Source organism: Daucus carota, chromosome 7, assembly GCF_001625215.2.
Source record: "Daucus carota subsp. sativus chromosome 7, DH1 v3.0, whole genome shotgun sequence".
Classification (NCBI taxonomy): Eukaryota; Viridiplantae; Streptophyta; class Magnoliopsida; order Apiales; family Apiaceae; genus Daucus; species Daucus carota.
In genome coordinates this window covers 26154217-26180256 of record NC_030387.2, presented here as the reverse complement: position 1 = coordinate 26180256, position 26040 = coordinate 26154217, and the positions used below count along the sequence as shown (strand labels likewise).

Here is a 26040-nt window from a genome sequence, read left to right as displayed (position 1 = left end):
ACTATTGAAAGTTTTTAGCTAAATATGAGTGACATACTAAAAATAAAAGAATTTGCTAACAGCCTGAAAAATTCATACTCCAATCATATCCAATTGTCATGACTAAATTTATCGAACCTCTACATGTCTGTGTATCTTTAGTAAGATCTTATCAAACTGATATATTCTATTTTAACAATCAAAAATATTAATAATTATATTTTTACCTTATAGCCAATCAAACGGCGTGGGAGATGTATTCATTGTACTCCTTTTAGCTGATCATAATCGGAGATGTTTGGAAAAAAAAAAACAAGTGATAAAGTTAACGGTAAAAAAGTTGATAAAAAATCTATAAAAAGCAAATCCAACGCCCATATTTTTTGGAAAAACCTCTACGCACAATACACTGAACTTTTTTGGAAAATCTCTACGCACAAAATACACTGAACCATTCGACTCCTCAAAGTAATTTCTCGACTTATTTTTCTCTCTTCTCTGCGAGTCAGATTTAATCAAGTGATCAAACAGTCCCACAGTCGACGCTGCCTTCTTCACCACTCCCGGACAATATATACACACAACTAACGTTGTAGATGGCCATGACGACAACGCACTTGTCAACGATTTCAATTGATTTCTTCTCCTGATCTTGCTCCCCTCTGCTAAAGTAAGCTACTAGTCCTCGATTTTCGCCGGATCCGCGCGATTTTTTCGGAGTCTAGTGCTTTTTCATCGTTTCTACTGAGATTTATGTGAACCGATTGTTCAATTGAGTAGTTAATTGCTTAATTTTGCTTGTTTCAGGTTAATCGGCGATGGCCGCTTCTCCGGTCAAGTTTCTGTTCGGATTTCTCTTTATATCTATCATTTGTTGGCTACTGTTTATGTAAGTATTGAAGTTTATGTAGGGAGATGTATGTGTGTGGGTGAATATGAAGAATTGAACTGAATTGTATGTGCGATTATGTTTTGCCGAGTGATTAATTGTAATATCGTGATAATATCAGTTAGTCAACTCAAGTAATATTGTGATAGTTTTACTTTTTCTTCTCTTTACCTCGATTTTTCACTATTGACCACTTGGTTTTCTACTACCTACTACTCACAACCCCTTCAAAACCCCACCTCATATACACATACATATGTGACATATCAATAGACCATTAACCATTATATACATGAAAACTGAAACAAAGGATAATAGTTATGAAGTGAATGAATGTGTTTATTATTGATATTTATAAGCTCACATGCAGTGAATTAATATAGGATTACATTTATAGAAGGTTACAACTCATACGTGATAACGTGATTCCATAATTATAGCTAACTATCTATCTTAATATTATCAACTACTAGCTTAGCTACTGGACTCCTGAAGACCCGGTCTTTCAAACACATCTACATTTAATTTTACACAAATCATCTTCAACCTCTGTTAAAATCATCATATAACCTTCGTAGTACATCATCATTTCCTATAGTAAAACACAATTTGTATGTATGAAACATGCACAAGTTTGTTATCCATATAAAGTGTAGGCAGAAGTTGAAGTTTGTGATGCTTATCACTAAACATATAAGTTTGTGATTCCGGCGTGTGTTTACTAAAAAGGCACACACTATAATAAAAATATTGCAATTGCCAAAATATGTGATGGGCCTATCGTAGACATCTATGAAGTTTGTAAGTTTATGATAAATAAAATTGAAATCATCCTCTTTTAAGACGTGGCATAAGGTTACACATAAAGATTTTTTTGCATTAATCCAAATGGTGTTTAGTCAAAAAAGGGCAAAAGGGCCAAAATAAGAATTTTTTTTTGTTTGGTAAAATAATACTATATTATTAGGTTGATTGAGCGATGGTCAATGAAAATCAGTTATTGATGATTGGAAACGTAATATGTCCAGGATATTTAATTTAGTTGAGTTTTTTGAGTTTGTTATAGAAAAAGTATTATGAATTTTCATATATGTTATTGTAATTGTAATTTTGAGGGAGTATTATCTCCGAACTCGAAGTAGTCAAAAGTGTATCTGTGTATGTAACTACATGATTGAAGTAAATGAAAAGTAACATGTAGTTGGTAGTAAATTAAGATAACTGGGTTATAGCAAGGGGACCTAGATACCTAGTAGTAAATAGTAATACTACCAAGATTCTGGACATATCACTTATGATAGACGGATATGATTACATTAGAAATATGTGTGTTAAAACCATGTTGTCATTTGCAAGCTTATGATGCCACAAGTTGTTCATAAATATCTTTAAGGAGATGAATAGTCGACAAGTCGCCCAACTAGTCGTAAAACGTTGACAAGTTGTTCAAAAACTCACACACGAATATAGGCCGTTGATAAAAAACAAACCAATTCTTAAATACAAACTAGAGACCAGTTCCACAATCATTGTCTATAACTACAGGAATCACCCGTTTATACTTCATTAATCACTGTTTTGTACAATAAAATCAGCAATTGTTAATTATATGTTAATTAGTTGTGGTCGATTATTGATGTTCAATTTTAGTTGTAGGAGGTTAAGGATGGTAGTAAGTGATGAGAGGAGATGTGTGATGGTGGTAAGTAGTTGCTAGTTGTGGTAAGTTATGGTGGCAAGTAGCAGTGACTATTAGTGATGGTAAGGGGTGGTGACAAGTCATAAAAGGCTCTGGAAATGGTGGTAGGAAGTCCATTATTGTAGTATGGGTGAATGTGATAATTATATGCATTGGATACACACACACACACATATATGTATGTATGTATGTATGTATGTATGAGAGATATTAATATATAAGATAGTGATTTGTGATGTATAAACATGTGATTTCTGTAGTTAAAAATAGTGATTAAAAATGGATCTCGGACTGGTTTTTAGTTTGTATGCTAATTTGGTTTGTATTGGAGTAAGACTCTCTCTCTCTCTCTCTCTCTCTCTCTCTCTCTCTCTCTCTGTATATATTTATTAGATTAAATATATAATATAGCTAAATGCACATCAATATCATAGTTCAAATAACAAGTCCAATAATTTCAAAATTCAAAAAATGTCTATTCTAAATCATAGATTGCCCAAAAAATGTGTAACGCCTAGAAAGTTTAATTTCAAAAATGTGGACCAGGAAATTGTTTCTAAAAGCCTAGAAGAAGAGATTTTTAATATGTATGTAATCATGTATATATGTATATCATATATTATATATATATATGTGTGTGTATAGCTGTGCATAAGTCATGAAGAATATGTATCTGTTAAACCCTAGTTTCCTATATTTTAGGTCGGGTTTCTGGGTAAAATCCATGCAAGCCGAAACAAACTAGTCGTGACACGAGTAGTTTCGATTCCTTGAATGGTTAAATAGCTGCTAACTTGATAGCACTGATCATATATGTATATATGTGTAGGTATGTATGTATGCAGCTCTTTGGAAGCTATTACAGTTAACCTCTTAGCAGAAAGCAACTTAAGTTATAAGGATTTTTGTTGTTTTGTGTATCTGGGCCCTTAGCTTTTAAATCTTGTGCAGTGTATATTAGTTATTTTATCTGAGATGTCTTAGACTTAAATAATAAAGCATTAGTAGTGATAAGATTTACTAGTTCCTTTATGTAAACGTAAGATTCTATGAAGTATCTGTAATAATAAGATTCACTAGATCTCTTATATGCAACCTTTAGCAAATGTCAATACTATCGAAAGGAAAATATAAACAAGATTGTGATTTTATCTCTTGTGGTGTATCTGGCCATTTAACACCTGGGAAATATCAGTTATGCGGAAAGGTTCTATTGGGACTTTCGGACTTCCCTGCCAAACTATATGTATCTTTCTTAAGGATTTTTGGTTTGATCCCTATCCCTTATGCCTCTTCTTCTTCTTCTTTTTTTTTTTTGGCACAATTCAAGTTAATTTTAACTTAATAATTGAACCACAATGATCAAGTCATAGAACTTGATTTGATAATATAAGAAAAGCATATATGGTTGTATGCTAGCAAATGGGCATGATTTGAAGGACATGCTAATATGCTATTATTGTTTATCATATTAGTTGTGATGCTTTAGTTAATTCTTCTGGGCACTGATTTTTGCTGCACATTTCTTCCAGATTTGCCTCCAGGTTGTTGGCATGGATTTTAAGCCGGATTATGGGAGCATCTGTGGAATTTCGAGTAGGTGGATGGAAATGTGTCAGGGATGTTGTTGTGAAGTTTAGAAAGGTAGACTATTCCCCTGTCACTAGATTTATCTCTTCCTTGTGCCATGGTCATCTAGGCATTATTGAGTATGGCGATGTATCCGGGACTGCCCTAATACTAAATATGTGTTAAGCGTGGAAAATACAATAGATTATATTAGGTGAAAAATGGCGTGGAAGGAATGATTAAGTGATATGGTTAAAACACTTAAAAATGCGTGTCAAGAGTAAAAATGTATATCTGAAAGAAGAACGATTTATCTCTTATATATCTATCTCATAATTTTACATGTCCCTTCACTTTCACTTTTTACTCAGATTTCTTCAATTATTTCGATTCTGAATGCCATGTATGCAATCTGAACATAGATATAAGATGCACCAGGCATATTCTTCTCCTAACGTTTGCATGCCAGTGGTTTATATAATGATACCTTGTTCTAGACGGATTTGTTCTAGAAAGGAAGATTCTGTCAAAAGGGCTTTATTCAATATGTAAGAAAGAAGGTTTCAAGTGGGACTGTTGTGCCTTCTCATGAAACTGAGACTCAACCAATCATCAAATGTCGATTTTAAATATTTGGTTCAGGGAATGTGATACTCTTTATGATGTGATCATGATCGTTAAGTTTAACAAATCCTTTAATAAAAAGATCTGATAATCTTTTTTATGATCATGTTGTGTCCTTGTTCAGGAAGTGTAACTGTGCAGATGATTGTAAAAACAAATTCTTTGTTGAGTATGATTGTTTCGTTTTAGGATGAATAGGCATTGGCTCAACAACCACCATTTACGCTAACATGTCAACAGAACAAGATACTAATGATAAGTGATAAGTGAAAGATTTATAATGAATATATACTAATTTATAGACATGTGTATCTTAACCTATATTCTAGAAGGTTCATCGTAGGTTGAAATAATTTGTATTGCATAGCGGTATGTGATACTAATGATAAGTGATAAGTGAAAGATTTATAATGAATATATACTAATTTATAGACATGTGTATCTTAACCTATATTTTAGAAGGTTCATCGTAGGTTGAAATAATTTGTATTGCATAGCGGTATGTTGTAATAAAATTTATGAATTTTTCATGTGCTCTAAAATACGTCTAACATAAATTGATGTCCTCTAACGCGAATTGTCTGTCAAAGTGGAAAAAGCCAAGAACTAATAAATAAGTGCCTGTTTGGCAAACACTTATTCTGGCAGCTTCTGGTTACAACTTACACGTCAGAAGCAGCTTACTCGTACCGTTTGTGTAAAGAATTTATTATGAGCCAACTTCTGACTTTTATAAGTCAGAATTTGAGTAGTCGAAAATCCTAGACTCTTTTAGTGATTTTTTTTTTTAATTTGACATTTGACTTTACAAAAATGTATAGGATCACTTTAAATTTTTTAATAATATTTTTTTATTATATTAATAAATATAATACCTATTAAGTTGTAAATATCAGAAAAATTATCTAAACACATAAATTAAAAGTTACTTTTCACATTCACTTATAAGGAACTTCTCACTTATAAGTAATATGCACTTTTATTAAGTTAAGCCAAACGGCCCTAAGAGGGACTGGCTGAATCGTGTTTGGAAGGGAGCACAGTCATTGATCAAGAAACTAATATCATTACAATTCGAATAAATATTTTAATTATCCCATATACAAAAACATTTAAGCTACACCTCCACATTTTAACCACAACTTTGCAATGAGTTGCTTTAAAAGGAATTATAAGGTTGCCCATGAATCTGTATGTACGAATGAATTATTTCATGCTGAATACTTTGAATGGAAGTAAAAATATGCAGTGACTTATCTTAAGAAGTACTTCCTCCATCCCATTTTACTATTCTCTATTGAAAAAAATCATGAAAATTAGTTGTCATAACAACTTTCCATTCTTACCTATATTTATTATTTATATATATATTGTATAAGCTATTTATGCAAGTAAAGCATAAAATTATTGTATATATGATTATTTTACATCTCTGTATTCACTTTCTCTTCTTACCCAAATGTCTTTAATTATTTTGATTTTGCATTCCATGTAAGCAATCTGAACATAGCTATAAGATGCACCAGGCATATATTTGCCAATGGTCTTTAGAATGATACCTTGTTCAAGACAGATTTGTGATTATAATTTGAGCATCTTAAGTTAATTATTATCTGTAATAACATACATGACTCACTAAGTCATATCGTTTCGTCATAAATAACTAAATAAGTGAAAAAGATAAAATTGTATGATCATATTAAGTTAAATTCCCCAAAAAATACATAAGTTTGCTGTATCTTTCTCCTGCTCTTTGCTTCACTATCATGACAAAGTGATAAAATCCCAAATACTTACCTATAAGCCTACAGCCTGAGAAATCTCAAACCTTGTTGGCTTGAAAAGTTGTAAAGTGAACGTGGATGTTTTCTAAAGTAGAATGGTGATCACCTATAGCATTCATAAAAAATTATGAAAATTAACTAAAATTTCGTAAACACCATAATGACAGTTCTATAAGGTAATGAGAAATGAATTAAAATTTATGATGTTGTCACTATTCTGTTATCTATGCATCTCATTCACACAAGTACAGATTGATATAGAAGATACAAGTCCCAAAACCTTGCAAAAGCTTCCTATAGAAATTCTGACCTCGACTGGATAACGATCCACAGACACATAGCAAGCTGCTAGTCCATATACTATGGGTTACTTAATGCGATATCCTGTACTTAGTTCTGATCCATCGATATTCCGTATGTCTTAAATACCCTTTACAGTGCTATTGAAAAGCTTTTAGGCTCTTTCGATAATGATCTAAATGCAGTTTGTGTTTTTGCGGATAGGCTGTGAGTCTGTATGTTTTTCTTATTTTACATGGTAACTTGCAGGGTCCTGTTGAATCAATATCTGTTGGTGAAATAAGGCTCAGCTTACGGCAATCTTTGGTCAAACTTGGTGTTGGCTTTTTTTCCAGAGACCCCAAGCTACAGTGGTTAATATGCGACCTAGAAGTTGTATTGAGATCTTCTAATAAAGGCACCCAGAAAACTGGATCTAAGAAGTCTCACAGTTCTACCAAATCTGGCAGAGGGAAATGGATGGTTGTTGTTACTATTGCGAGATTTTTGTCAGTTTCTATAACAGAGTTGGTATTGAGGGTAAGCAATTTGTTTTACCATAGAAGCATCCATGCCCGCACACACATATGACTTCTGTGGGATCTGCCGCATTTTTTTGTGCTTATATTTAAGGTCGTCGCACTGGTAAGTTGAGTCGAGTCAACAGAGGTCTGGCTAGTCAAGAAATTTATAATGTGATAATAAGCTGATTTTATATATATATATATATATATATATGTATTATAATTCTAGTTTCCCACTCATATCACATTGTTGTGACATTTTGTTTAATTAGGCAAATAACTTGATTTCCTTACAGTTACATCTCTGTGCACAGTAGCAGTTATATACGCTGGTGCAGTATATAGTAATGCAGAAAATAGTAAACAGGATACATAATTATGCAGATTTGCAGAAAAGAAAACGCATTCCGCAGATTTATGACATTTGCACCATGCAGAATGCAGCTATACCATGCGTACAATTAGAAATATACTAATGCAGAATCACGGAATAAAAATGTAGATTTCAGAAATTAAATTCAAATTCAGCAGAACAAGTAGCCATTTGATTTTTTGTCAAGCTTGACTGACTGTCTCTCAGTTAGCAAGTGGACCATCTTCTGATTGACTAGTCACTGACCACTAGCCTAGGCTGCGATAACCATGCTTATAATGTCTTCAAGTAGTTGCTATTTTTTGCTTTTTTTTTTCTGTGCATTACTGTCTTTGCGTTCCAAAATTTTAGAGTTTTTATCAGAATGTTCCACACTTAAACGGTATCCCCATTACTCATCTTTAAGTCAAACTGTTTAAGTTGTTATTTTAGTTTTAGAGGGAGAAATTGTGGTTTGATGAATTTTAAAGCACTGGACTAGGGAAAGATTTGCAGCGAGTATTTTTTTTGACTGAGTACTGTTCTGGTACTAATAAAGGGGCCTAGAAGTTTAGGCATGCAGGGCTGCTACATCATCTAATAACTTCCTAATGGAAAGGTCTTGCGGCATCCATTTAATATATATAGTCTGACTATCTTAGGGTTTTCAAGATGTGACTTATGCAGATAAAGACATAAACAAAAAAGTGAGCACCTCAATGCCTATTAATACATTAGCAGTATGTTTAGTTGATTATTTATTTTACTTGGTGGAAGAAGAAACCAAACCAGAGGGTGTAATATATGTTCATCCAAAGAGCGTACATGAATGTGAAATCATGTCATAATTGAAAAGTTATTTGAGCAAGCGCCTCTCTATTATCACTTGCTGCAACAAAAATGACGTCCCCTGTAATTATTTTATTCCCTTTGGATACGAAGAATAATGTTGCTTCCTGAGTCCAGTCCTTTCAGCAATGAAGCTCTTTGTTTCATGGCTTCATTGAGATATCAGGTTGCTACTAGGTGTCTCTCAACCCAAACTTGATAAAAAAAGACAGGGACACTGTAATGGATCTGAATTCAAGTTTCTTGGTTTCTGGTGGTTTTAATTGCCAAACTGAGTATTTGACTAGGATATGGCAACACGATCTAAAGGGTCCTAATGTTAAATGAGGTCGCGGTAATAGTAGCAAGTAGTTGCTTGAAAAGCAATATAGTGTTAATATGTATGGTGCGACTATAGTGTGGAGACCAGCGTGTAGGGTTAGAAGTTAGTATTGCAGAGTAAAGGGTATCCGAAAACAGAGTTATAAGTATTTTAAAGTTTATCCCTTGCAGATCTTTGATTCTTGATTTTTCACGGTGTGCGTGATGATATTTGTTTGTTATGGATTCACTTAATATGTAAATTTCATGAGTTGTTGCAGACATCGCAAGCCACAATTGACATTAAAGAACTGGGTGTGGATATATCGAGAGATGGTGGATCCAAGACGGCCCTCTTTGTGAAGCTGCATCTCTTACCTATTGTTGCTCACTTGGGTGTAGCACGGGTTAGTTGTGATCAGTCATCAAGTCTTAGTGGAGCGGGTTACAGTTTTGGTTACCAGGCTTCCTCAACATTGACAGAAAGAGCTTCTGTTCCGTTCCTATGTGAAGAGTTTCACGTCTCGTGTGAGTTTGGTCATGTAAGGTTGGTTTTATTTTCCCTTCCTTGCCCATTCTTTGTATAAGTATCCTAATTTGTATTTTAAAAAATGTACAAAGATTCAGCTATTTGCCAATATGTTATGGGTACAGGGATGCAGGTGTAATTGTTAAAAATGTGGAAGTCACGAGTGGAGAAGTCTTTATAAACTTAAATGAGGAGCTTTTCAACAAAGGAAATATTTCATATGACACTTCTCATGCCAATGAAGCTAATATTGATTCAAGTACTTTGAAATTGGCAAATCAAAAGAAATCTCCTCTTTTGAACATCACAAAAGCATGGTTTCCTGAAAAGGTACATGCTATACTTATGCCGTTCATGTTGCTCGGAGTCAATTTCCGAGGGATATGTCTATGCATCTTTCCTGGCCTGATTCCTTGAATAACTCTTCTTGTTAATAGCTGACTTTCGGGGCAATGCCAAAAGAAATCAAGTTGGCCATTTGACTAATACAAATTATTTTTAATGCTTTCCGATAGGTTTCCTTCAGTTTACCAAGATTGGATGTAAAATTTGAGCGTAGAGGATATAATCTCATGGCAGAAAATAGTATAATGGGTATTCAACTGAAAAGCACCAAATCTCAATCTATTGAAGACGTGGGAGAAAGTACTCGCCTTGATGTTGAATTGGATTTCAGTGAGATTCATGTATGTATAAAGTGTTTGTAGAACATATTTATCTGTTTTGTTACTACATAGCCTGAAAATGACTAAATATGTTGATCGACTGTTGTCATTGCAGCTGCTTAAAGAAGATGATATTTCAGTTTTGGAGATTTTAAAACTTGATGTTTTTTCTTCAGTTTATGTTCCAGTACAGGTTTGTCTTTGTAACTCTTGAGTATAAATTATTATGTGTTAGCAATGGTTCTGCATATGTTTTTTTTATATATAACAAAATTTTATGCTTTTGTTATCTGACATAAAATTGTAAACTTATATTTTAGTTGCACTAATTTGGACAAGAATATAGGAGTTATATTTTGTATTATTATGCTGTACATTGTGTTGTTGTTTGGACATAATTGTTATTAACATCTATAGTTTGTATCCAATAAATATTCCATTTCTGCCTTAATCTTTCTTATCAATATTCCGTTCATGCCATCTCAAACTTCCTGAGTAATATTCCATTTATGCCATCTTAAGCTTCTTGATTAATTCTTGTTATGATGTTTAGGATTTTTTTAAATTACTATTTTGTCTGACAATTACATTCATGACAGGTATTATTTAACGCGCCTAGGTTGGTAAATAGTGTTATTTGCCATCAGATTATGAAAACCCATGTCTTTACTTTCCTGATTTCTGACATTCTCTGTTTGCCCTTATGATATATTATCATATTTTGAAATGCAAGTCATTCCTCCCCCCCAACAAAAAATATTATAATATTCATCTATTTATTTCTGAAAGAACAGCATATTAAATTAACTAAATTAGATATTAAAGATAAGAGCTAATTTTCAGTTATATATATGTTTTTTGAATTGGTCTTCTTGAGTACTTTAATAGAAATGGTTTTGTTTGATGAGAACCAAATCACTGAAAAGAAACAGAGAAATATAGGTAACAACTAGAAATAAATGGTTCAGATTTTATTGAGCAATTAAACATAACTAATGAATTTCAATACCACACACACACACACACACATCACAAGGATCATAGCGTCATCACAAAAAAAATTTACTTCGATTTAAATCAGTCAATTACAGAACAACGTCAAGTTGTCATCAGTTAATTTATACATATATATCTATATATCACAATCAACCAATTCCTACCATGTTTTCATGTACAGAACAGGTAATGCAAAATACTTAAACTTCATGTGAATGTGTACTTAAATACACAAGTTTATGTGTCAAACGCACTTATTTCTATTAAATTAATCACATAATAATTCCCCACATGAACTTTGAAAGATCTGCAACTGAAATCGAAAGTTCATGTGCAGAACACATGGAAAACACGCAAGTTCAAATGCAGCATGTACTTATTTTAATAAAATTAATCAAGTTCTGCACGTGAACTAATCAAGTTCTGCAATTGAAATTAAAAATTGAAAGTTCTGCAACTTAATTTTGGAAGTTATACATTTGAACTTGATTGTGTCTTGCATGAATTTGGAGATTGTTGATATAAGCATATAACCTGTAGATTTTTGGTGGGGTTAGAGAATTTTCGAAGAGATGAAATGTTGTGAACTTTGAAATTTGTATCCTGTTTTTATTTCTCAAATTTACTCTAATTGTATAAATAAGATATATTATATCTTTATTATATTATATACTAGTTTCCCAAAACACTAGGACATCTGACAAGTGCCTTATTTTTGAGGCACCACTATTCTTGCCCTAAACCAATTTTATCAATAAAAAAATAGTTCCCTTCGATTTTAACACATCTCTATCCTTTCTCCTTTTCATTTCCCTCCAATAATAATTGAAATATATCACTATTTTAATAACAAGTCACAATAATGAGGCATGTTTTGGAGTTGATATATGAGGATGATGTCCTAAATCACTAGGACACTTTTTTTAAAAGTAAACTTCAGAGTTGTGGCCAAAGTTTACACCCATGTACAAAAAATTGGCCACATTTTCAAATTCTCAAAAAGGTAGCCAAACATTGTCTCCGCTTTTTTAAAAAATGGCTCCCGTTAAATATCACTAACGAGAGTAACGATAGAGGGGTAATTACTTATTTTATGATCATCCAACCTACTCAGCCCTCCCTCCTTACCTTTTTGTCTGCCCAGCCGGCACCATCATAGTCAGCTACCCACCACCAAACACCAACACACCCATGGGTCTTCTTTCCCACTGTTCTATTACTACCGCCGTGGAGCCGCCTGTTTCGGTCAAGCTCGCCAACTCCGGTGGAACTCCGACCCGACCATCTACCACCCCTGCAACAACCCCAACCACGACTATAACTCCGGCCACCCCTCTGGACTCTGTCAATTGGCTCCTTTAAGGACTTGAATTCGGCAATTAAACAATTGTGTGCGACATTATCGAAAGAATTGACACTTGGGTAGTTGGGTTTGTAATTCTCGGTGAGCATATGGAGTGTTTGCATTTAAAAGAATAGGGATTGTGTTTTCTTGAATTTTGGTTTCTGGGGTTTGTGTTTTCTTGAGGGGATGAAGATAAAGGGGAGTTAACGGTGGCGTGAGGGAGTCTCGGCGGTGCTTGAAACAGTGGGTTGATAAAAGCCTCGGCTGGAGATGGGTGGTTGGCTGCGGGGGTTGGGTTAGAGCAGAGAGAGGAAGGGAGAGTAGAAATAAGGGTAGTTCTGTAACTTCACAAGTATTTGACTTAAATATTGTTTAAAAAATCAAAATTATATCACTTAACGTTAAGATTTAAACGGCACTTTAACAGGAGCCACTCTTTTAAAAAGAGGAGACAAAGTTTAGCCATCTTTCTGAAAATTTGGAAACCTAGCGAATTTTTTGAAATTCGGTGTAAACTTTGGCCACAACTTTGAAGTTTACTCCTATTTTTTATTATATTTTTAAGCCACTTGCTAGGACATTGTTAGACTTGCTCTTATGATCTTATTTAAGTGTGGTTCTCCATAAAGCATGGCCCTCAATAGAAAATTATTAGTGAAAAAGTATTTGTGTGTTCAAAGTAATTAGCTTGTCATTACGGGTTCTATGTAATAACTTCAAATTCAGAAATGATCATTTTCATATTTTTTACTAGGCCGTAATTAAACTTGGAGAGAAAAAAAATTATGTGGATTAAAAACAATACAGGTTTGCCTGTACTTGTGTAGCTTCGAGCTTTTTGTTTCTGGATAGGTTCCTTAGAGCAAATCCAACGGGGGTGCCAAAAAGAGTGCCAGAGTGCCAAAGTGCCATGTGGCATGGCACTCTTGTGAGCTCTCTCCATTGGAGTGATCGGGGTACCAAAATTTCCTGGACTGTTTATTGATTTGATCACCTTCATTTTTCTGGACTCTGTATTGATGCAATTTTATCATGGCTTTCTTGAATTATGAGATCCCAACTTGTAAAACCCACACCCGTAGTTCTCATACAGTCATACTCTGGTCATCAGTATCTTTAATTTTAAGTACAGTTGTAGCTTATACATTGAGTCAGCACGGTAGATCTTCTGGTTTGTTTAATGGTGCTTAGTCAATATTAAATTTTGGTTGTTTGAGGTTGAAGGAACTTCGGCCTAAAGTAGCTAGAGTTTCCCATCAAGAAAGGAATTCAAAAGTTTGCTTTTATAAGAATTGTCGTGCAAAAATGGTTGCCAATGTTTGGTTGATGTAAAGATTCGACATTAGGATAAACTTGATCTAGCGGTCTTCAAGTGTCAGAAATTTAGGACAACCCCAATATGACACCGCTCCCCAAAATTTCATGAATTACTTTGGTGCACTTGTAGTTGATCATGAGCTTATATACTGCTTGAAGTTTCTGACGTGTTTTGGTATAGAGCTTGGATGTTTTGGTATAATTCTATAGTAACACTCCTTGCAACCCCAGCATAATATCTAATTCTGTTTTTTCATTTTTTTTCTTCTGTTGACGATGCCATGTTTAAAATGGATAATGAATGTATAATATGATTTTGATATGTGTCATTTTTCATTTACATGCTTTAGGATGCTTTGATTTCAGCCTACGTCGCCTATCAGATCTGAAGTTGATGTCAAGCTAGGAGGAACCAGATGTAATCTTGTTATGGGTAGATTAAAGCCATGGATGCAACTTTTGACCTCCAAAAAGAAGAAAATGGTTCTTCGTGAGGAAACTCCTATTCCTGAAAGGCCAGAGTCAACCAAGTTAAAAGACATCATGTGGACATGCACCTTGTCGGCCCCAGAAATGACTATTGTGCTCTATAATCTTGCTGGTTTGGCAGTATATCATGTAAGTTGTCTACCAATACATAACATGTTTTTGATGCTACTGTGAACGCCTTTTATACCAAATCTAGTTTTCTACTTTGCCTACAGTTTTGATGTATCATTCTTCAGTAAAAAATATAAGACCCTTCCTCAGTTGAATGTATTTATATGTATGGATACGACATGCTATCTATTGTACTTGGTAGTCGAGATTTGCTGCCTATAAAATCTGATAATTATAAATCAGTGGATCTTAATCAGTGGTTCGGAAGAGCAGTGGATATTGTATTATTTAAAAGCTAGCACTTTCCTCTTTTTGCTATTGGTACCGATGATACAATTAAAACCAATTGATCAATTGAAGGTGTAGTCTGTCAGTGGATAGTTTATTATTATGTTTGGGCCCACTTGCTTGCCTTAAAAAGAAGTTACTTGTTACTAGATATTATTATATAAATATATAATTTATTAAGTGATCTTTTTAATTGAAGTTGTCTAATTGGTAGATTGATCGATAATGTCTAAACTATAAAAAACAAAAGAACAATGATGACAAAATACTAGAAATTTCATGGAGTGAGAGTAATATAAGGTTTGTCCGTACAAACGTAAAATAAGTCAAAAAATAAGTATATCCTTCAACTTGAAATTTCAAATTTTAGATATTGAACTTGAAAAAGTTCTTTGACCAAGACACCAATAAATAAGCTGATTTTAAGGTTTCACTTCGACAAAAAGCACTTATGTGATAATATTGTATTTTGGGTAAAGTTGTACTTAGTGGTCACTATATCAACCGCTTCACATATCATCCTTAAACTGAAATATATATCCAGCCAACTCCTTGAATCCTAGAAGCTTTCGAAAATCAAATTCCATTACAATCTTGGAAGCTTGAAAGAAAAGTGACACAGCAAACTTAGGTCTGCACACAATGGAGCCTACTCATAGACTGATTATCTTGACCTTAAAGCAAACCTTATCCACAAACTATAATGTAAATGTTGTGATATCTAAATCTATATCTGTACCAACAGATGCTCGCTACTAACTAGCATCAGCCTCAGACAAAAAGCATTGCACTGTAACCAACCTCTACAGTCAGGATTACATATGCTGTATGGACACTGCTTATAAATTAGTTTTTGAGGATGTCCTTTCAGCTATTTATTAAGTTGATTCTTGTTGGCTTCTAAAAATAAAGCAGCAGGTAAAGGCACTAGGTGGTCCAGCCTATGCGTAAATGCATAAAATGGAACTTTTCTATTGTAGATTTGTTGTAAATAATTCAAAAATATATGAATTGTTTAAAATTACCTGAAATTGTTAGGATAAGTTTAGTTAGTTTAGAAGATTAGTTCTGAATAAGTTAGTAGTGATATAGTAGAGAAATTATATCACTTTTTTCTAGGAATAGGTTATCAATTGTATTAAACCTATAAGAAGGCAAGTTTATGTGTTAAAATATATAAGGTAGAACCTTTCTGCATATCATTTACTTCCTACACAAAACACTAACAGGCTAGGTCCGTATAGTGATGTAGTGATGTATAGTTATAGTTCTCTGCAACAATTCGCATTATTAGTGCACTGGACCTTACATGTAGAGATGTTTAATTTAGAATGCAGGGTAGATTGAGTTTTCTGAATTTGCTAAGACTGTTCAAATTATAATTCCGCGAGTATTATATTATACAATTCTTTGTGCATGTAGTTTTCTTGCACTTGAATTTGGCTCAGTTATTAAAATGAGCAAAGGGTAGACAGATACTGAAATACGGCTAAGCAACACAGGAAAAATTGACATGATGCCATTGCATAGATCAGTTAATATTACTAATAAATGATTAAATGTGTGTGCTTGTGATAAAATCATATTTCTATATGACAGTTTTATTTAACTTTCGAACTTTCAGAAGAGAACTTGGTAACTGTTACTCAGATATACCTTCCTTCCAGAATGTGTTTTAGTGGGCGAGTTTTAAGAGCTTGCTTCTTAAGATTAGATTCACAACTTTCTCGATTTGTTCACTAATTACTCCCCTTAGTCTTAGGAGTTTGACAAGTTGTTCATGGTCTGGCTTCTAGTGTCCTAATGCTGTTTCACTCAGTTATAAAACCCCCTAGTACTTTGTTCCATTCTTAAGAAGTGTATGCACTAGATCTTTTTCTTCTTGATCCAGTGGATATTATGTAAACTGCTAGAAATCATGAATCTCTACAATTTTAGTTTAATAAGTTGTGACATTTATGTGAACTTTTTTTTTAACATATAAAAGTTGTCATGCTCACGTAATTTTGACTCTCAACTGCAGGGTTGCTCCCAATCATCGCATGTCTTTGCAAATAATATATCAAATACTGGCACATCTGTTCACATGGAACTTGGCGAATTAAATTTTCTGATGGCAGATGAATATCAGGAAAGCTTGAGAGAAAGCCTATTTGGCGTAGAAACAAACACAAGTTCACTAATGCATATTGCAAAGATTAGCCTTGACTGGGGCAAGAAAGATGTGGATCCAATCAAAGAAGCGAGCATCAAGTCTAAGTTGGTGTTATCTGTTGATGTAACTGGTACTGGGGTGAACTTGACGCTTAAGCGTGTCGAATCATTGATATCAATCGCGTTTGGTTTTAAGGCTTTACTGAAAAGCCTATCCAATTCTGGTAAGAACCTAGTACAAAGCCGGGGACATTCTAGGAAATCATCAGGGAAAGGGACCCGTATCATGAAGTTCAATCTTGATAGGTGTTCCGTCGTATTTCGCTCTGATTTTAGCGTGGAAAGCATGGTTGTTGCAGACCCAAAACGTGTCAATTATGGGTCGCAAGGGGGAAGAGTGGTCATGTGTGAATCAGCTGATGGGACACCACGTACTGCGAAGATAATGTCAACTAGCTCAGATGGGTACAAAAGTGTGAATTACTCTGTCTCTCTCGATATTTTTCATTTCAGTCTTTGCATGAACGAGGAATGCGTAACTAAGGAAAAGCCATCTGTACAAATTGATCTAGATCTAGAAAGAGCAAGATCCCTGTATCAAGAACATATGGAAGACAACAGTTTGGACACAAAAGTGACTTTATTAGATATGCTAAATGCGAAGCTTGTACGGAAATCTGGTAATTTTAAAGAGATGAGATCTGTTAATTTTAAAGAGATTGCTGTCTGCTCTTTTTTCAGTGCTACTGAAATTGCAGCCAGGTGGGACCCTGATGTGCATATAGCTATTTTCGAACTGATGTTACGCTTAAAACAACTGATGCACAATCAAAAAATTCAGGAACATGATTCAGGATTAATGCAAGAAAGCGTTCTAGCACGGGATGTCGAGAATAAGAAACTTACCTCTACAGATGTAGAAATTGAGAAGCAGAAAAAGAAAAAAGAATCTATTATTGCTATCCATGTGGTAATGCTTAGTTTATCTGCAGAGGCTGGAGATGGTGTTGATGCAATGGTTCAGGTGCAGTCCATTTTTTCAGAGAATGCTCGCATAGGCGTACTTTTTGAAGGACTAGTATTCAAATTTAATGATGCCAGAATCTTGAAAAGTAGCAGGATGCAGGTTTCTCGGGTCCCTAAAGCCTCTAGTAGTGCGTATAATACAAAATCTGAGGTGGCCGCTACATGGGATTGGGTAGTTCAAGCCTTTGATGTGCATGTTTGCATGCCCTTTAGAGTGCAGTTGCGTGCTATTGATGATTCTGTCGAAGAAATGCTGCGAGCTTTGAAACTCATAACTGCTGCAAAAAGTAAAATATTAGGTCCAAGAAAAAATGAAAGTGTAAAGCCTAAGAAGGCTAGTTCGTCAAAGTTCGGATGTGTAAGGTTTTCCATAAGGAAGCTAATTGCTGAAATAGAGGAGGAGCCACTACAGGGTTGGCTTGACGAACACTATCAGCTAATGAAGAATGAGGCTCGTGAATTAGCTGTGAGATTAAACTTTCTTGATGAAGTGATTTCCAGGAGAAGCCAATCTCCAGGTGCAGCTGAAACAAGTAATCCTACTTGTGATGGTAAGACGCAGTTTAAAGGAGAAAAGATAGATTTGCAAGATGCTTCAGCCATTCAAAAACTGCGAGAGGAGATTCACAAGCAATCATTCCACTCCTATTACCAAGCTTGTCAACGTCTTGAAACATCAGAAGCATCAGGTGCCTGTAAAGTAGGATTTCAAGCTGGTTTCAAGCCCAGCACTTCACGAACATCCCTGTTTTCCATTTCTGCGACAAATCTTGAATTAACCTTGACAAAATTTGAAGGTGGCGAGAGTGGGATGATAGAGCATTTACAGAAGCTTGATCCTGTCTGTCTAAAATATAATATACCATTCTCTCGACTGTATGGGAGTAATATTCTTTTGCATACTGAGTCTCTCGTTGTTCAGATAAGAAACTATACATATCCACTTCTTGCTGCAACTTCTGGTAGATGTGAAGGTCGAGTTATACTAGCTCAGCAGGTTTGTTTTATAGTAGCCTTCTTGTTTACATGTCTAACAGTTGAATTTTGTTGTAGTTCACATAACATCAACTAATTAGAAGAGTGTTTTGCATCTTTGATTTGAATAGTGAATTCGATGTGTTTCTTATTCCACTAAGGATAGTAAGAAATCTAAAAGGTTAGGCTCGTCTCTTTCCTGTGATTTTTATCATAAAGTTTTTGAGCAGTGTGGAGTTGTCTGAAGCATGCCCTGGTGCTATTTCTTTAACAAAATATAGGATCATTCGTGCCCAACACGGAATACTTATATAACAGTAATATGAACGGATTATAATGCAAAAATTTGATTTTGGTTCTTATAGCATTGCAAATGAATTTTTTTGGGGGGTGTCTATGCGTGTAATTTGAAGCTAATTTGAGTCCTTTCAGTTCATAGCTTTTATTAGCTTAGCAAACATAAGAAACCAAAGAAAGAAAGGAGTGAGAGAAAAGATGCTGGTTTATAATTCTCTCTGTCGTAAACTCCAGGATTTTTTAAATCAAGTTATATTAGTTAATCACCATCTCGTATTTGATTCTTTAGTTAATTTCATATCCAGATATACATACAGACATGTGAGACTTGAAATTCTAATTCTTTTTGTTATATTTTTTTTAACCTTGGATGCATCTAGATTCTCTAGGTATTATTTTCGACAGGCGCTATATGGAAACATGGCTCATCTTGTTTTGACTTTCACCAATTTACTACATCTCCTCTGACTTTGAGTTGATTAATTATTGTTATGTCCAATGATGCTTGTGTCTAGTAAACAAGGCCTAGGACTAAAAAGAAATGATGATCATGATGCAAATAATTAGCCATCTGCTTATATATATAGATATATAGATTAGTCCAGTCTTATAATGCTAATCTGCATATGTAAATATAATCAATTTTTTGGGTTAACTTAAAATTAGAAAATATTAAGTTGAATCTAGTGATTCTACCTATAATTTTTTAAGCAATTGCAGTCTCTCTGTATTGCAGGCCACATGTTTCCAGCCCCAAATTACCCAAGATGTCTTCATTGGGAGATGGAGGAAAGTCAGCATGCTTCGTTCTGCTAGTGGCACAACTCCACCGATGAAAACATATCTTGATCTGCCCTTGCATTTTCAGAAAGGAGATATTTCTTTTGGTGTTGGTTTTGAACCTTCTTTTGCGGATATTAGTTACGCCTTCACAGTTGCTCTTCGAAGGGCGAATTTGAGTGTAAGAAATCCCAATGCATCAAATGTTCAACCACCGAAAAAGGAGAAAAGCTTACCATGGTGGGATGAAATGAGAAATTACATCCATGGAAACACTAGTTTGTACTTTTCCGAAACAAGATGGAATATTCTTGCTACAACTGATCCTTATGAAAAAATGGAAAAACTGCAAATTGTATCCGGTCTAATGGAACTCCACCAGTCTGATGGTCGAGTTTATGTCTCTGCAAAGGATTTTAAGATTTTGTTAAGCAGTTTGGAGAGTTTGCTAAATAATTGCGGTTTAAAGCCTCCTAGTGGTACTCCTGTCGCTTTTATAGAAGCCCCAGATTTCAGCCTTGAAGTTACGATGGACTGGGAATGTGAATCTGGTGATCCTCTTAATCATTTTCTCTTTGCACTTCCCGATGAAGGTGCTGCTCGGGAATATATTTATGACCCATTTAGATCTACTTCTCTTTCCTTAAGGTGGAATTTATCACTTCGGCCGTCGTCCCAATCATGCGAAAATCAGTCCAGATCTCCAACGTTAGGAGAAAGCACCGTTTTTCTTGGAGCTGCCAATGGTTCAGTAAATAAATCGGAAACTGTTTCAGTTGATTCACCAACCATAAATGTCGGTCCACATGATTTGGCATGGATACTAAAGTTCTGGAACTTGAATTACATCCCTCCTCATAAATTGCGTTATTTTTCTCGTTGGCCACGATTTGGAATTCCAAGATTTGCAAGATCAGGCAATTTGTCACTAGACAAGGTAATGACAGAGTTTATGTTTCGCATTGATTCAACTCCAACCTGTCTTAGGCACATGCCTTTAGATGATGATGACCCAGCAAAAGGATTGACAATTAAGATGTCAAAACTAAAATATGAACTTTGCTACAGCCGGGGTAAGCAAAACTATACGTTTGAATGCAAGCGTGATCTTCTCGATCTTGTTTATCAAGGCCTTGATCTTCACACACCAAAGGTTTATATAAATAAAGAAGACTGTCCAAGCGTTGCAAAACTAGTGAAACTTACAAGAAAAAGCTCGCAATCTTCTCACATTGAGAAAGACAGTTCAGAAAGACATCGTGACAATGGGTTTTTGCTGGAATCTGATTACTTTACAATAAGGAAGCAATCTCGGAAAGCTGACCCTGCGAGGTTATTAGCTTGGCAAGAAGCTGGAAGAAGAAATCTCGAGACGACATATGTCAGATCTGAATTCGAAAATGGTAGTGATAGTGATGAGCATACTCGGTCTGACCCAAGTGATGATGATGGGTATAATGTGGTGATAGCTGACAATTGTCAGCGCATTTTTGTGTATGGCCTTAAGCTTCTGTGGACGATTGAGAACAGAGATGCTGTTTGGTCCTGGGTTGGTGGAATATCTAAAGCATTTCAACCTCCAAAGCCTTCTCCCTCTAGACAGTATGCCCTGAGGAAGTTAGCTGAGAAGGAAAAAAACCCTGAAATGCATGTACCTGATGAATCAAAATCACCCTCTGATAGTCAAGATGTATGTTCCACTTCTCCGAAACCTGTTGAGGAGCCTACTGGATCACATTCTTCTCCATTAGATTCAGCTACAGTAGAAAAACAGACGTTGGATACTGTTGGTAAGTTCAAAGTGTGTCAACTTTTCTTGCTAGTATTTGTGACAAAGTTGAGCTTCTTAAAAAAAATTATATTAATGTTATGGGAGAACTGAATGGCACATATCTAAATTACCACTCTTATCCGAGTACGACTCAGGTCCTAATGTATTGCTAATAGCTATATTGACATTCATCACAACAATTATGTTAATTTAATTTGAGTGGGAGAAGAATAACATCAATTAACTCCTACTTTAGTTAAGGAGCTTGTGTTGACGCGCGAAGGCATATTTGACTCAGAGGAGGAGGGGACTCGTCACTTCATGGTAAATGTTATAGAGCCACAATTCAATCTTCATTCGGAAGATGCCAATGTAAGTCTTCAAACCTTAGATATAGAGTAATTATGCAATTAGAGGTGCCCCTGATGTGTATATTTATTATTGATATGAAGACCCAGTTAATTTCTGTAAATGTGCAGACTTTGGCCAATTTCAGATGATAGACAAGTTGCATAGCGAATATCTTTAAGAAACGTGATTCCATATCTGCTTTTAACAGTTATTACTTTTAGTACACCGTCACTGGGTGCAAATTAAGATATCTGTCTATGAAATTGATCATACTCCTTTTTTTTCCTCCTCCAGAACTGCACAAATAGGGATGTGAAATGATGTAATTGATTACTGGTTTGAAATGAAGCTTGATTGTAGGAATTATTGTTGTGTATCATATTGTAATATATCTGTTTCCTCTCTATAAGTAAACAGCGTTCTATTAAAAGATTATGACAGAAATATTAAAGACCGGTTAATTTCTGCATTATCTTATATTGCCATGTACTGTTTTGCACTTTGTTTTCAAGTGCATAGTTTGATTTTCACAGTTCTCTGGTTCTCATTTATAGATGATCATATAAATATGAATAGCTTGACCATGTCTAAAAGAAGCCATTGACAAAAACATAAAAGATAATATCATGTCATTTTTATGATTAAGCTTGATAATGTCTAGAGGAAGGCATCGACAAAAAGATGAAGAAGAGTATAATTTCATCTTTATGATGTGTGCATTACGTCAAGTTTTTGGAATCTGCAAAATTTTTGGATAGAGTCGGATGAATACAGTTGTCATTATCTTATTGCAGGGTAGGTTTCTTCTTGCGGCTGTTAGTGGTCGTGTTCTTGCTCGTTCATTTCATTCAGTCCTTCAAGTTGGATTTGAGATGATTGAGCAGGCACTACAAAGCAGCGATGTGCATAAATTTGTATCTCAGCCTGAAATGACTTGGAATCGGATGGAGTTCTCCGTGATGCTGGAGCATGTTCAGGCTCATGTTGCCCCTACTGATGTTGATCCAGGGGCTGGCCTACAGTGGCTTCCAAGAATCCGAAGGAGTTCACCCAAAGTAAAGCGTACTGGGGCTTTGCTTGAAAGGGTGTTTATGCCTTGTGATATGTATCTGCGGTATACAAGACATAAAGGCGGAACTTCAGACTTGAAGGCATACTTCCTAATTGACCTGATATTACTATAATAAATATGATTTAAATGCAGATTTGAAACATTATATTCTATGGTTTGCTACTGTCTGTAGTTCTGATATCTTTCGTGGTACATGCTCCACCTTAATGAATATCTTAATGTTAAAACTCATTTATGCAGGTGAAGCCCTTGAAAGAGCTTGCTTTTAATTCTCATAATATAATAGCAACGATGACGTCGCGTCAGTTTCAGGTTATGCTTGATGTTTTGACCAATCTTCTATTCGCTCGGCTTCCCAAGTATGTAAACACGTCATTTGTATATTGTTATCTCCTGTCACAAATGAAGTCATGCTATGCATTTAGCTATAAAGTTGTGTGCATCTGTGTCCTAGTTTTCTAGTCCTTTTAAGCTGTTTTAGTACCAACCAAATCATGCACTTTGACAGTTTTTCCTATCTGTTTGTGTATCTTACTAAATGATTTTGCATCTTTTTTGGCTTTTCCAATTTCCATATATTGAAATTTGTGTTTAAGGGCTCATAAAATGCTGCAACGTGAACCTAGTACTAAAGTAATGCTGGGTCATTTTTTAGATGTTTTCTGTCTCTTTAAATCATTGCAACAAATTTTATATTTTAGGCCTCGGAAAAGCAGTCTTTCTTTTCCATCAGAAGATGTTGAAGATGTCGAAGAGGAAGCCGATGAGGTGGTACCTGATGGTGTTGAAGAAGTTGAACTAGCAAGAGTGAACCTTGAGCAGAAAGAGAGAATGCAAAAGCTGCTCCTTGATGACATCAGAAAATTATCAGTTCGTAATAATGTTACGGTAGACCTGAATTTAGAGAAGGATGGTGATTTATGGATGATTACTGGTGGAAGAGATGCACTGGTAAGTGGCAGACCTTGTGAAATATTTGTAACAGAATCAGTTTTGTTACAGTGAGCTGGCAAGTTTTCATTCCAGAGATTCATGCATTTAAGTTAAACCTTGATCATATTATAATACCAGCTTCCAGTCGTAAAAGCTTAATAAAATTGCTGGCTTGTCTTTTATTTGAAAGTATAATGAAACTGACTACTTGTCATGTGCTAATACCAAAATCTTTTTCAGCATTTAATATTATGCAAGATTTCAACCTTAAATTTTATATCTGCTTACTAAGAAGTTATAGTTTTGCGTAAAATTGTATTGTTAGTTAATATGCTCTTCACATAACAGTTTCTTTCTGCCTTAAGTTTCGACATTTTAAATGCAAATTACTCTGTTGTAATTAGGTTAGGGGATTAACTAATTGATCAAATAATCCGCTTCTGTTGATTGTTGACAATGGTGTGGAAAAATTTGCATTTTAGCTTATAGGTCTTCTGGTGATCAATCTAACTGCTGAAAGTCACAACTACCATTTTTTGCTATCAGGTTCAATAGCTTCTTGGTTGGTCCCCTATTTAATTAATGGTTTCTCATTTTTCAAGGAATGAAATCTACTTCTCTTTCTGCAATTCCTGTAGATAGTCATTTTTTATGAGATTCATGCCTCCTGTCCTTAAATAGTTGTATTCATGTTCTTTTTGCTGCACCTCTTCTTTAGCAGATCACATAGAATCATAGTCGTGATTCACGAGGTTCATCTTCAATGTATACCCAGCCACTTCCTATTCTTGATCATTTGCAGAAAGCCTTCATGGGATATATTATTCTCTCTTGTGTGTCAGCATGTTTTTGATCTGTAGTCCCTCTAAACATGATTGATAAGCCTTTTCGAGGACCTGTAGAAGTATTAAACTATTAAGCAATTCAGTCTTGTCTCTGTGCACAATGTAGTCCCACATCATCTTTCTGTGGAGTTAAGTATGTTTGCTAACCATGTTTTTACTGCAAATATGTTGGTGTAAACATGATATATAGTAGACGTTAATTCAGATCTATGTTTATAGTATGTATAGATCTTCATGTTCTTGATAAGAAACACATCAATATAATCTCAACAGGTGCAAAGACTTAAGAAAGAGCTTGGAAGTGCTCGTAAATCTAGAAAAGCTGCATCTGCGTCTTTAAGGGTGGCTCTGCAAAAGGCTGCTCATCAACGACTTATGGAGAAAGAAAAGAACAAAAGTCCATCATATGCTATGCGCATATCTATGCAGCTTAATAAAGTGGTATGGGGAATGCTTGTGGATGGCAAATCTTTTGCTGAAGCTGAGATCAATGATATGGTATGTCTATACTGATTGTCTGAGTTTGACGGTTAGTATTTTTGCATAATTGCTTTTGGTAAAGAAACCTAGTCAAGACATGGTTTGTGACAAACCTTAGTAGGTGTCTCTGACTTATTATGTGCCCTATTGTTTTGTAAATAATATTACTCTTTGTTTAAAGACCAAGTATTATGAGACATAATCACGTGACATTAGGGTTGGAGTCAGCCAAACTGTGTTTTCCCACTTCTGAGATTTTAACGTTGACTGGTCTGGGGCAGTTGTCAATTTTTTTTTTCATGTGGAATTTCTTGATGTTTCCCGCATCATTTTACTCTTGGGCAATACGACCTTTGAGGTTTGTATTTAAATTGGTTCATTTACAGATTGAGTTTTTTTTTTTAACACCGACCAAATTTTACATTATACTGGCCAAAATGGTGGCCTGATTCAAACAGTTTTGTTAGTTCGCCTATCGCACTGTGTACATATTGTTAACCTAATTTGAGTTGTAGTCAGTTTGTACTGGCAACATGACTCTAGACTAATAGCAAGGAGGGTGGCAAAAGGTTTTTGTTAGCATTGTCAGAAGTGTTTTGCACACCGAGGCGCAGAACTCTCTGGAATTTCGGTGCAAAGCGTACATGTCACTCAAATAATCTAGACCATATTACTTAGGTTTATATATGTAATTACTTGGTCTATAAGCTTATAACATTATGTGTACTTAATAATATATTAAATCACACTTGTAGGTTAAAAATAGCA

At 34.9% G+C, this 26040-nt stretch overlaps 1 protein-coding gene across 2 annotated transcripts in view; it reads left to right on the top strand.

Annotated features, from left to right (window-relative positions):
* The first annotated feature begins 365 nt into the window (after positions 1 to 365).
* Positions 366 to 26040, top strand: part of LOC108195574 (protein SABRE) — a 42180-nt gene continuing 16505 nt past the window's right edge. The window contains exons 1-16 of one of the 2 annotated variants that reach the window (XM_017362551.2): positions 366 to 649; positions 787 to 868; positions 4100 to 4211; positions 7094 to 7363; positions 9130 to 9395; positions 9503 to 9707; positions 9893 to 10063; positions 10158 to 10235; positions 14067 to 14318; positions 16612 to 18765; positions 19777 to 21610; positions 21848 to 21963; positions 22737 to 23093; positions 23255 to 23373; positions 23716 to 23965; positions 25066 to 25290. In XM_017362551.2, coding sequence (XP_017218040.1) covers positions 798 to 868; positions 4100 to 4211; positions 7094 to 7363; positions 9130 to 9395; positions 9503 to 9707; positions 9893 to 10063; positions 10158 to 10235; positions 14067 to 14318; positions 16612 to 18765; positions 19777 to 21610; positions 21848 to 21963; positions 22737 to 23093; positions 23255 to 23373; positions 23716 to 23965; positions 25066 to 25290 — 6480 coding nt within the window. In that variant the 5' untranslated portion in view covers positions 366 to 649; positions 787 to 797. Of the gene's footprint in view, positions 650 to 786; positions 869 to 4099; positions 4212 to 7093; positions 7364 to 9129; positions 9396 to 9502; positions 9708 to 9892; positions 10064 to 10157; positions 10236 to 14050; positions 14319 to 16611; positions 18766 to 19776; positions 21611 to 21847; positions 21964 to 22736; positions 23094 to 23254; positions 23374 to 23715; positions 23966 to 25065; positions 25291 to 26040 lie in introns of those variants that run through there. The other variant, XM_064082194.1, reaches the window with a different exon arrangement.